The following is a 13,268-nucleotide window of genomic DNA, read 5'->3' as shown; positions in this document are numbered from 1 at the left end:
AAATGAATGAATGAATTAAACATTTTTAATTTTATATAATATATAATTTTGTTATAATTGCACAAGATAGCTTGTTTTTACTATATTTTATGTAGCCTAATAATTTCACAGTAAATCTCCAAATTAATGTAGAAACATCATAAAGACAGTATATTTCAAATAATTGTTTAATGGCATCTTTTTATGAATGAAGTGTTATTTGATTCTGATGTCACTGCTGCACTGTCACATGTGGATCCCAAGCGTCCCATTTTCTCACAACTCTTAACGTTCATTTAAGACTTTATTTAACTAATTTAAGACTGCTCTCATGAGGATACTCAAAGCGAAAGCGCGAAAGAGAAGTCGAGTCTGGCGCGAGTCGTGTCAGCATCACAGACAGCGCATTCTCTTTTGTATTTTCTCGCTTGCATGGTTAGAAGCATTTGCATGAAGAAGAACGTGATTATATAATGTAACGCTAGCCAAAGGATGACAGAAAAAAAATGCTGCTTTAATTGCGTTAAATATTTTTAACGTGTTAAACTGAAAAATATTAATCGCACGCGTTGCGTTGACAGCAGCACAACCGATGTGAATACGCGACAAGACGGACGTTGTGACAATTCGTGTGTATTTGACTGTAAGCGCATCAATGAAAAATAGGCAGCTTTATGTGGACGCACTGGGAATGAGGCACGGGAATAAAATCACATGCAAGCGCAACCTCCGCAATTCTACGCCAAAAACTTATGATTTGCATTTGTATTATAAATTTGTGCGCATTATTTGTTGTTATTAGAGACTTCCGACGATCCGAGATTGATGGTAAAGATTTGTTGTTGTTTTTTTACACAGTTTCCCGCTGGGAAACGCTGGTCTATATAGGCTAATAAAAAAATAAAAAGCCTGTAATTAAGACCTTAACATTGACTTACCTGTCGAGAAGAAAGCAGGCAACTTCAGCGTCTCTTTTGAAAGCTTTCTCCTGCATTAGCTATCCCGACATTATAGCTAATAACCCTTGTTTTTGTAATCTCCGATCACGTTTCCTTTTACGGTCTTATTGTGGAGTTTTTCGACTAAGAGGACTCGTTATCCTTTGACTTAACCGTGCAGTGCAGCCTTTTAAACTTGCCGGGGCAGTGACAAAAGCGCCTCTCACTGCTCTGCTCCGTTTCTGCTGGTTTCAGTCACTTGACGCGGGCTCTGAACGAAAACGCGTTGTGGAAACGCGTTGGCCTAGTACTTTTTGTCCCTCTCTGCTATTATAGTTTTTCCAAGATGGCGGAACTACATGGAAGCCTCCGTGGACCTACCCGTCCCATGTATATAAAGATAATAAATTCTTCGTTTACGAGGATAAGTCAGATCATTGGCAGAGGTATTTGGACACCATTGAGGACATATTTATGAATAAAAATATTGATTTTAGATAATAAAATACCTAAAAAGTTACTTATTGTCCCTTTAACATGAACACGCGAGAACGCACTCTACGTGCTACTTAAGAGTCGCTGTCCATTCGTGAAGTGCTGAAACATAACCTTATATGGAATCGTATTCTGAACGTTTAACCTAATAATTGTCATCTGTTGTGGATTAGCAATCAAGACAAGTCTATATAAAGCACCAGGGCAGGCGGAGGCACTGACAAAATGGCTAAAAAAACAACAATAAAAGATATATTTCAAAAAGATGAAATTAATGTCCTTTCAGAGGAGAGCGAATCAAGATGTAATTTTTAACAGATTTAAAGGATTTATTTTATTTATTTTTTGTTAATTCGTTTCATTTTTATTAAAATTATTCAATTAAATTATTTCTATTTTTTTGTTTTGTTTTCTGACCTTTTAAATTATTTAATTTATACATTAATTTAACCAACAACAAAAAAAGAGTAATAAAGTGTACAATAAAGTACAATCAAAACCTTATATTATAATCACATACATTTGAATAAAGTTAAAGGTGTAATCTGCCGGTTGTCCTGCAGGTGTCCTCATAAATCTGTCTTCTTACGATGCATTGGGGATGTACGATTACTCCAGAGCACTCGTAGATCTACGAAGATTTTCAAGTGCTACTTAAGCTACGATGCCTTTGGGAAACAGACCGTAATATTAAGATCAGTCGTACGATCGTTTTTACGATCAACTTAGGCTTACGATGCTTTTGGGAAACGCAGCCCTGAACATTCACAACTGACCTCAAAAATTTGCCAGCATCAGGAAAAAACTTCAGGACATCTACTTTCTGTCCTTTTGTATGATCCAGAAAGTCATAAATCTCGTCCACAGTATATAAATCCCCAGACGGTTGACTCAACTCAAACTCAGAAACGTCTGAACCACTATCACTATCACATCTTGACTCATCTACACACACGTCATCAACATCATCATTCTTCTCAACAACCTGTAAACCGCTTCCACTAGCCTTTTCAATTTCCATTTCATCATCACATGTACTACTCTGACCAGCTCGTTCTGAAACACTACACACTTTCGTAAAAGAAGAGTCACTCACCTCAGATCTTATCATTGGCTCCGCATCTGCCGCCCTGCACCTGTCCATCTGAAAGCTGCTATAGGCCTATATCCTCAAGGGGAAGTGCGCGTCCACTGTTAGTTGAGCTTTTATCCTCGTTTTGTACTTTTTGTTTTTTTATTTTGCGGTTGCGCGGAAGTCTCTTTTAACAGTGTGGGTCTTTTTTCAGTTTTGTCACTAGTTTTACTACGATCCGACTGAGTTCTATTTTCAACGTTTCCGGTCGCTTCATTTTCCTCCTCGGTTTGTTTTCTGTGAGGGCACAACAATTTCTTGTGACCTAAATCCCCACATTCAAAACAACGCATACTTTCTGTTGTTGCAAAAATCAGGTACGAGCTTTCACCGTGCTGTACGCGGAAAGAAATATCCAAAAACTTAGTCGGTGCTTGCAAAAACATAAAAACTTGTCTACGAAAAGACGTGACGTGCTTCAGTGCACTATTCTTACAGCCAAGTGGCACATCTCTAATTGCACTCGCAAACTTCCCAAAGCGACCAAGTTCTTTTAGAATCGCTTTATTTTTAATGAATGGAGGTGCGTTAGAAATGATGACGCGCGTTGCGGGTGAGCGTAAAGGTGTCACCTGCACAAATGTGTCCGACATTTCTATTCCACTCTCTACGAGCATATTCACGAATTTCTCATCTTTTAAAAACACAACTACGGCCTTATTCATTCTAGACGCCGACACAATTTTATCATGGCCAACAACTTTTCCCATAGCCATGAGTACATCCTCCACCCGGCAAAGAGAGAGAGAGAGAGAGAGAGAATATACACACAAGGACAGTTGATATAAACACAAAATATCTGTGTCCTAACATATGTGTTAGTTCTAATTCTTATGTTTCTTCTAATTTGCAGTCTATGGCAGTCCACAGAATGCCGTGTAAAACAGTTCGCACACAGTTATTTCAAAGATTCATGGTACAAATTTTGGGCTCTCCCCAGCATGTCTCTGGAAACCTGTTCAGTGTATTAACAGCACCATCTAATAGCTTCATGTACAAGCCCATTAGGGTTTGTCTGGATTGCATATAGTTTCCCCCGCTTTTAGATGCCATAAAAAGTTCTTTCTCAATCAATGGCCAATTTTTAGTAGCCCTGGTAAAATAACTTTTTTTTTTGCAAACAACATAATAGCAAATGGTAATATTATAGTAGATGTTTTCTGTTCCTTGGATTTAATTGTGCATAGCTGAATTTTCTTTTTCTTAATATCCAAGTAATGTTGTCACAGTAAAGATGTTGAAAGGTCTGAATGCTGAATTTGTGTGTGTGTGTGTGTGTGTGTGTGTGTGTGTGTGTGTGTGTGTGTGTGTGTGTGTGTGTGTGTGTGATTCAGATGAAACCATATCATTGGGGGAAAAGGAGACACAAGTAATATATATTTTTTTGTGGGTTGTGTTTATCTCCTAGTTATTTATTTTTTGACACACAATTGTATCTGCTGCAGGTTTACAGTGTATTGTTTTTAAAAGTGTTATCAAACAGCATAGATGTTGCAAATAAAGTCACAAAAAGTGGACTACCACAATATGGCCAACAAAATACATAATACAAATCCATTTGTTTTTCATTTTCATGCCTTTGACATTATAGATTATCACTGATCATTTACCTCAGGGAACAGACTTAAGTATTCTGATGATGGTTTGAATATTTTCAGAGACAGTATGTGTTTAATTGATATTCTAAACCATCTATAAAATAGTGCATAGATGAGGGGGTTCATACAAGAATTCGTATACATAATCCAACACATGATGTTCATTACAGCTGATTCATTTGAATCATTTCCTGGAAAAAGAGAGGCTATGTAATACGGTATCCAACATAGAAGATAAATTGCTATAACAATCCCCAGTGTTTTTGCTGCCTTTTTTTCTGACCTGCTGACATTTGTGACAGAGTTTATGAGCCGAGCTTGATATTTTGCTACACAGAAGATCTGCCCATATAAAGATATTATTACTGAACAAGGGGCCACTAATGAAACAATGAGGTCTGTGAGAACATACTCAAACTTGACAGTAACAATACAGTCCCCATAACATGTAAATGGGTTCTCCGTATAGAAAATAGCATTGTATAACATGATAACCGAATATATGCTTGAACATAGCCAGTTTAAAATGATACAAAAAACAGCTTTGTTGGTGGTGACCCTTGTTGAATATCGCAGAGGATCTTTCACAGCAATGTAACGATCTATAGATATAAAAACTAAATTACCAAGAGATGCCGAAACAACAGTATAAAGAATAAATGGAAAAAAAGAACAAAATGTCTCTCCAAAGTACCAACATGTCTCAATATATCTGATGCCCATAAGTGGTATAACAATCAGTCCCACAAGCAGGTCGGCCACAGCCAGAGAGAGAATGAACAGGTTTGTTGGAGTGTGAAGCTGCTTGAAGTGAGAGATGGAGATGATCACCAGCAGGTTCAGAAACACAGTGAAAAAAGATGCTAAAGATATGAAAATGTACAAAACAAAGTACTCCACTTGAGGTTTGATTTCTTTGATGCATGACAAATTGTTGTTTAAAAAGCAGTAGTCCATTTCTTGATTGTCTGCATCTGTTATTACCCTGTTAAGCATTTTAGCAAGTTTTAAAAATAAGACCACTTCATAGCAACATTTTGTAGCTGTGGGAAGATTTTCAAGCTTGTTGGTTTGGTGTCAGTTTTGTGGGTTCATTTATAGTAAATGAAACCTGGCCACATCATTACACAGGAGGGTTGATGCTATGGTTTTAAACACACCCATAAGTTAAATATTCATAAGCATGAGGATGATAATTCTATAGTTTGTGGCCTAACAAAAAATATGAATTCAGATTTTTCTTTAATTTACACCACACAGTCATTTTGGTTTTGTTACTATCCAGGTTGCTTGAGCAATTCATAGAAGCTATAATAATTCCTTTATGAGTCCAGCGATACCAAACATGCTAGGTTTGGCCTCACTGTCTGTGTAGCGTCGTGATTTAGCGCTTAAAAAACGTTTGCCAATACCTTTGAAAGAAACCGTAGACCAATCGAGATGAATACACTGTCAGAAGTTTGGAAAAATAGGTTGTTGGCTTTTACACTAATGCCAAAAAGTGGCAAACAAATTAAATCAAAGTTGCCCATGGGTCATTTCTTTTTTTGCTCTCATACTAGGGCTGCACGATTTGGAGAGGCGGTATTAACATTAAGTGACATGGCATCTGACGCACAGAAGCCAATGGCACATGTCACTATGCGCATTGGCACATCCGGTGGCACATCCGGTCTTCATTGGCATGTGCCAGTGGATAGTGGCATGTGTCACTGACATTATTGGCATGTGCCACTGACATCGCGACACACTGACACTGATATGACACCTGACTGACACCGAGTCGCGGAACATGCCACCGTGTTGCGACACCTCCAGTAGTGACTGACAGATTAATCGAACACCTATACATACAACCGGCACATCCGGGAACTTAACTGTCAATTTCGTAACCGCCCCTTTTTAGGGGAAAACAAGCCAGACTTCCCATAGACTTCAATACGAAATAGCGGCACAAAACACCGTTCGTACACAGCCGGCAGACGTGTATAACTTCAGAAATCACTTAGATGAAATATGTCGAGTAATTATATGTCCACCCTGCCTTCCATAGAGCGTGAACGATACATTTATAAACTTAATTTGGGCAACTTAAAAACATATCCCGTTTCATTCTACCAGCGTCGAATTGGTCTAACAAACCCACCCAGTGGTTTACCCGGACATTTACTCGTACCTCATCGAGTCACCAGGTAGCCAGTGAATGATTTTACTACGGTTTTAAGAAGTAAACATCTTTAAATGTATAATATTGTGTCTTTATATTTAGAGTAGTGCACTTTTCTGCATCATCCGTAATTCATGATATTTCCATAACAGCAAGATATTGATGATGATGGCAGGCAGAGATGGGCATAAATACATGGAAATGTATTTAAAATAAAATACAAAATACTGTGTGGAAAAAAATAATTAAATACAAATACATAATAGGGTTAGCCTACTGTGTGAAAAAAAAAATGTTTAAATACAAATTACATGTTTGTAAGGGTTAGTACACGTCCTCAATCCGTTACTGCGTATGGCGCTCGCCGGATTGTTTTCCCCTAAAAGTGGGCGTGAACCTTTTCAGAGACGTTCTATGACGCTACGCCGGTTGTATGCATAGCCTACTGACGTAATTGTGCCACAAAATCCTAAATAAATAGCCTAATTTTGTGATATTTAAAATATCAATTGAACGAATTAAAGTACATTAAAATTTTAATAAACGTGTTATTTGTGTCACGTCTGTATTTGATTGGTATGTGCCACTGAATGTTTTGTAATACCAGTGCTACTTTATGTTGTTTATCTCGCAAAGTCACAAACTGGCCATTCTAGGAAAGACACGAAATAAATCTATCATGGGTCACTGCGAATAACGCATTAACAGTCGCGTCCGTTTCTGTAAACCTTTATTTTTGCGTGATGCTGCACAGACGCACGCCAGTAGGTGTCAGTATAAGTGAGTGTAACACTGGCCAGCGCAAGATTCTTATCTGTGGCTTAAATATTTCAAAATAATTGTATCGAATTATGTATGTTGTAGGCTACACATTAACTTAGCGATGTTATAAATCATATTTTTTGATAGCATAAAGCAAATTGTTATGCAAGTGGCATATGACGCAATCCATTGGCACATCACGTTTTAAACGTGTAACACTCACTTATACTGACACCTACTGGCGTGCGTCTGTGCAGCATCACGCAAAAATAAAGGTTTACAGAAACGGACGCGACTGTTAATGCGTTATTCGCAGTGACCCATGATAGATTTATTTCGTGTCTTTCCTAGAATGGCCAGTTTGTGACTTTGCGAACTTTTCGCAAAAACTTTTAGTGACACATGTGACACATCCACTGGTACATCTCTTTATGTTGTGACACCTCCAGTAGTGACACCTGCAGCTGTCTGCCGTAGTATAATGTAGATTATGTACCATATGCACATCGTTAATTTGTAGAACAAAAATGTATTTTATTTATTGAATAATTACATAAAATTATTTTTTAAATATTAAAGGTACCGAGGAAGGTCCTGCGCGACCGAACGTTTGTTGCACTGAGGGCTTTTTTGCACTTGTATAAATAAAGAATATTGCTAGTAGCTCGGTATAGGCCTACTCCTTTTCAGATACATAGCCTAACAAACATATGATTTTTAATAATTAATTTGTTTACACTTTTTGGAAGGACTTGAAATATTTAAGCCACAGATAAGAATCTCGCGCTGGCCAGTGTTACATAGTTACACTCACTTATACTGACACCTACTGGCGTGCGTCTGTGCAGCATCACGCAAAAATAAAGGTTTACAGTAACGGACGCGACTGTTAATGTCTGCTTCCCGGACAATGTTAGGAAGACTGTTCCAAAGTTTTGGTGCTAAATAGGAATTCGTAGTGACCCATGATAGATTTATTTCGTGTCTTTCCAAGAATGGCCAGTTTGTGACTTTGCAAGATAAACAACATAGCACTGGTATTACAAAACATTCAGTGACACATACCAATCAAATACAGACGTGACATAAATAACACGTTTAAAAAAACATTAATGTAGCCTACTTTAATTCGTTTAATTGATATTTTAAATATCACAAAATTAGGCTATTTATTTAGGATTTTATGGCACAATTACGTCAGTAGGCTATAGGTGTTCGATTAATCTGTCAGTCACTACTGGAGGTGTCGCAACACGGTGGCATGTTCCGCGACTCGGTGTCAGTCAGGTGTCATGTCAGTGTCAGTGTGTCGCGATGTCAGTGGCACATGCCAATAATGTCAGTGACACATGCCACTATCCACTGGCACATGCCAATGAAGACCGGATGTGCCACCGGATGTGCCAATGCGCATAGTGACATGTGCCATTGGCTTCTGTGCGTCAGATGCCATGTCACTAATGTTAAAACTGCTACTGACGATTTGGGGAAAATGTCATATTGCGATAATAGAGGTCAATATTGCGATTGCGATATGTGATATGCGATATAATAAACAAATGGTTTCTTGGTTTCAAGCGAGTCAACTTGCTTGGTTCTCAAGGAAAATAAATGCACACACAGATTAGTGATAATCTGCCTAAAGAAAAAAGTTCTTTAGTCAAGAGCAGTGAGTGTTTTTATCTGTTCCCTTTGTTCTTTGATTAACTTTAACGACAGATATAATTAGTGGCTACTGTGTACGGTCCTGGCTACTGTGTAAGACCAGCCGCTGCTGTCAGAGGCGGATCTCACACGCGCCTCATTCTCTCACGAGTCACAACTCTTCACGTTCATCATAAGACTACTCTTATGTTGTGAAGTTACTCGACAAAAAGACATCTTGGCATAATTGTGTGTGTTATTGTTCGTTCAAGCTTTAAAGAGAACTGTATTCTGGCATGCTGTTTTGTGCGCACGCACGATATTAGCGCGAGTCTTTCTGTGTGTCACAGTCAGGACATTCACAGGCAGCGCGTTCTTTTTTGTCTTATGGCGCATGAATGGTTTAAAAGCATTTGCATGAATAAGAGCGGGATCATGTAACACTAGCCAAAGGATGCCAAAAATTAACAGATGCTGCGTTAATTGCGTTAACAGCGCTAATTTGTTTATTTAATATAAAATCGCAGCATTTTGCGTCATATAATCGCGTAGGCTTGACATCGCGATTGCGATTGCAATACGATTAATCATGCAGCACTATCTCATACATATAAATGTCTATAACAAAATTAGATATTTTCAGCAAATTTGATACACACATGTATGGGCTCACTCAGAACAAGGACATTGCCATCAATTACAATATAATATTGTAATTATAAAGCATTGTACTAATCTTTATTTTTCTTGGATTATAAATAAGTACATCTTGTTCATTCTGTGTTCATTCTCATCTGAACATTTTGAGTTCATTTTCACTTGTACTTCTGAACCAGCTGTTTTTTTCATGTATGTTCAATTTCTGCTGTTTTTGCTCTTCCTGCTCTGCACTGCTGTTGCAGCTGCTTCAGGGACTTGGCCCTGTATCGCTGCTTGCAGCTATATTGTTTTAGTTGTTGTTGTCATTCTTTGTTACTCTGAAATGTACAACAAATGCCTTGTGTTTGTCTTGTACTTTTTGCACTGTATGCTTTGCCTTGTTAGTGAAACATGTTCATAGGTAATGTGATCAATTACACCTCTGATTATTTAGCTAGAACACCTTCTCTAGCATGATTTGTCAGCATAATTTTTGCTGCATCACAACCTAGATGACCCAGTCATGGACAGTGAGAGGATCCTAAATTATATTCATTCTTTTAGATAGTTAATCCAAAATAAATGCATTAATAATTCTGTCATAATTTGCTCACCCTCATGTGCTTCCAAACCAATATGCATTTCTTTCTTTTTCAAAAAAAAAAAAAAATAAATATATATATATATATTGGAAAATGTATTAATGTGTGTTTCTGTCAGTGCAATGACAGATCAATGACAGAAGTTGTTTCCAATGTTGTTTGGAGCCCACTGACTTTCAAAATACTACCTTATTGAGTTGAGACTTAGAATATAATAATTATATTATTATTATAACTACAATTAGGTAGATGGGTTGGTCTGTCTGATCCAGACACTATATAAATGAAAGGACAGAAAGGAGAGCAGAACAATCTCCTAACAGGAGGAGACTCACTCATGGCCTATGAGACAAAGGATCATGAGACTCAATACTGCTTTCCTTCCATCAACTCATCATGTGTCAAGGAAATACGCTCCAATCATGAATACAATATCATGTATGTGTTTTTCTCACTGCTGTCAGCATGGACTGTGTTTCTGAACCTGCTGGTGATCATCTCCATCTCTCACTTCAAGAAGCTTCACACTCCAACCAACCTGATTATTCTCTCTCTGGCTGTGGCCGACCTGTTTATTGGACTAATTGTGATGCCTCTGGATGCCATAAATTTGATTGAGACGTGTTGGTACTTTGGAGACACTTACTGTGGACTCTTCGTAATTACTCTCGGACTGCTTCTTTCTACATCTCTAAGTAATTTAGTTTTAATTGCTGTTGATCGTTATGTGGCTGTGTGTCACCCTTTACTGTACCCACAGAAAATAACCACAACTAAAACTTTAATAAGCATCTGTCTCTGCTGGTTTTCCTGTTCAGTTTACAATATAGCCTTTGTAATTAGTAATGGATATTTGAATACCTTACACAGACCAGATGGTTGTTACGGTCAGTGTATTGCAGTGGCGATTTGTTTAAGACTGCAAGGGATGCTCGGCTTCCCCTATAATGTCAAAAAAATTAACGGTCAAATATGTACTATTGTATTAACATTTTATTGACTAAAATGCGTTAGAAAACGTTCGTCTCAAAGAAGAGTTCGTTCAGAATCAGTTACATACAGCAGGTCTGCTGACTCGATTTCCTTCTCATACATAACCGTAGCGTCACAGCCAGTGCATTTTCCTGTTGAAGCCCAGCTTCCATTGACTTCTATGGGGCTGCTTCAAACAGTTTTTTTCAGCGCTTCGAAACTAGACGGTGATTGGATAAATGCTGCGATTATGTCCCGCCCATGGAAGCTCAGCTTCTCTGGGGGTGAACGGGGAGTGGGCTGGCCTGGACTCCGGGCTTCCGCGTGATGATTGGAGGGTCTGTCGAAAGGCTGTGTCTCCTTTTGATTGACAGCGATTTCATACAATAAAAAAAGTCGCTGATGTTGAAGCTGTTCGAGCTCAGTCCCATCGCGGATTTTTCAAAGACAAACTGCTGCAACCTATTTCTTGGTATTTGCTTGTCGAAATTGCTAGCCAATTTTCAATAATGGTGTGTTTAATGAACTCCAGTAATCCGCAGTGATGGGCAACGGCAAACTCAGTTTATTCATCAGATTGTGTAAGTATTGTGTTGTGTAAGTAACTTTAATTTTAAGCTAACTATATTCTTCTCCCAGTTCACCGGCCACTTACTTTCATGTATTTCGGGAGAAGTGGATGAATTCACGTGCTGTAACGTTAAATCCAACAGATCCGATTCTCTGAACAGTGGCACAAACTAACGCAATCGTTTTAAATGTGTTTAAACAACATAACACTTCCACTTGCATATATTTGACAATCGGAATATCAAATATTTCATGCCATAGCTAACTTTATTAATTTATTTATTTATAACTTTATAAATTTGTGAATATTTTGAATAAAAAAATTAAATAAAAGCAGATTTGTCACGTGACAAGCAATGACGCGTCACCATGGAAACTCACAGGGGTCAGCCAGAATATTTTAAATTTACGTTTAAAAGGGTTTAATATGAATACACATATTTTTTTTATAATACATTTCACACAATTATACATTTATACCTTTATTATATTATTACTTATTGTATTTTTTATATTATTATTATTAGTAATAATTTCAAAATAATTCTTAAAATATCTTATTATTAGTAGGCTAGCATTATTATTATACTTTATTATATTATTATTTATACTTTTATTATATTATTACATTCATTTTTCACAGAGCATTTTCTTGAAAAGGAACGTAGAATTTACGTATAAATGAATAATTTTTATGATGTAGGCCGAAAATGAGCTTCCCCTCTTTGAAAGACCAGCAGCCGCCACTGGTGTATTGTTATGATTACTCCTGCTTGGAGATTCACTGATTTAATCTTTTTTCTTCCTATTTCCTTGTATCCTGATTATAACTTTATATCTGAGGATATTTTATGTCGCACAACAGCAAGTGAAAGTTATAAACTCTCTGAAGGGTGGTAAATGTGTAATGGAAGTTTCAGTTAGGAGAAAATCTGAGAGTAAAGCTGCAATGACATTAGGAATCATTGTGACAGTTTATCTATTTTGTGGCATTCCGTTCTATATCTGTTCTTTAACAGAAACCACTGCAATCTCTTCCACTACAATGACATTACTAACATGGACCTTGTATGTTAACTCAGGTCTGAATCCTCTTGTCTATGCTTTGTTTTATCGCTGGTTTAAAATGTCTGTTAAGCACATTCTCACACTTAGAATACTTCAGCCAGCATCCTCTCTGGTGGACATTTTTACAGATTGTCATTCATAATTGGTTAATTTTTTTACTTTGATCTCTGAGATCAGTCACTGAATAATTGCAGAAATTGCAACGTTATAATGTGTTCCTGAGTTGTAATGCATACAGATAGATGGAGTAAGATACTTACGCTAACCCTAATGAATTGCCTATATATTGTCGCATTTTAATGCATCATTAGTGCAGTCCAAAAATCAAGCTACTCAATTATGCTGCCTCAAGACACCAAATTTATCAAGATTCTTAGGCTGCATTGTATGCATCCTTCAAGAATAATAAAAAGAGACATTTCCAGATTGTGACAGAAATCATGATCATAAATATGTGTACTGTGCTAGACTAACTGAGGCTTGTTACAGCACTTTTATTCTGTTGCCATCTTGTTGGTCTGATTGCTTCTGTTGTTCTCATTTGAAAGCTGCTTTGGATAAAAGCATCTGCTAAATGATTAAGGGCAATTCTTAGACTACGGGCACTTTCATGTCCTTTGATCATATTTTATAAAAAACATTTAATTTTGAAAAATGAACACTTTCATAGTTAAATTTACAATGAAAGTACTTTAGGAACTT

The 13,268-nt window shown here is 37.2% G+C and overlaps 1 protein-coding gene and 1 pseudogene across 2 annotated transcripts; one reads left to right on the top strand and one right to left on the bottom strand.

The window, feature by feature from the left end:
- Positions 1–4,139: 4,139 nt before the first annotated feature.
- LOC308683469 (trace amine-associated receptor 9-like) lies at positions 4,140–5,138 on the bottom strand (the record flags this gene model as incomplete). Its single annotated transcript, XM_081353934.1, has 1 exon — positions 4,140–5,138. The coding sequence occupies one exon, from the start codon at positions 5,136–5,138 to the stop codon at positions 4,140–4,142; it is 999 nt and encodes a 332-aa protein (XP_081210060.1).
- A 5,101-nt stretch (positions 5,139–10,239) lies between these two features.
- On the top strand, positions 10,240–12,708 carry LOC308684050 (trace amine-associated receptor 13c-like; annotated as a pseudogene). Its single transcript has 2 exons — positions 10,240–10,847; positions 12,239–12,708. The product of its transcript is annotated as a trace amine-associated receptor 13c-like (transcript).
- Positions 12,709–13,268: the final 560 nt, after the last annotated feature.

Source organism: Scardinius erythrophthalmus, assembly GCF_964197995.2.
Source record: "Scardinius erythrophthalmus genome assembly, chromosome: 23".
In the NCBI taxonomy this organism is placed as follows: Eukaryota; Metazoa; Chordata; class Actinopteri; order Cypriniformes; family Leuciscidae; genus Scardinius; species Scardinius erythrophthalmus.
The sequence above is the reverse complement of the archived record's forward strand: the minus strand, read 5'-3'. Positions and strand labels throughout refer to the sequence as shown.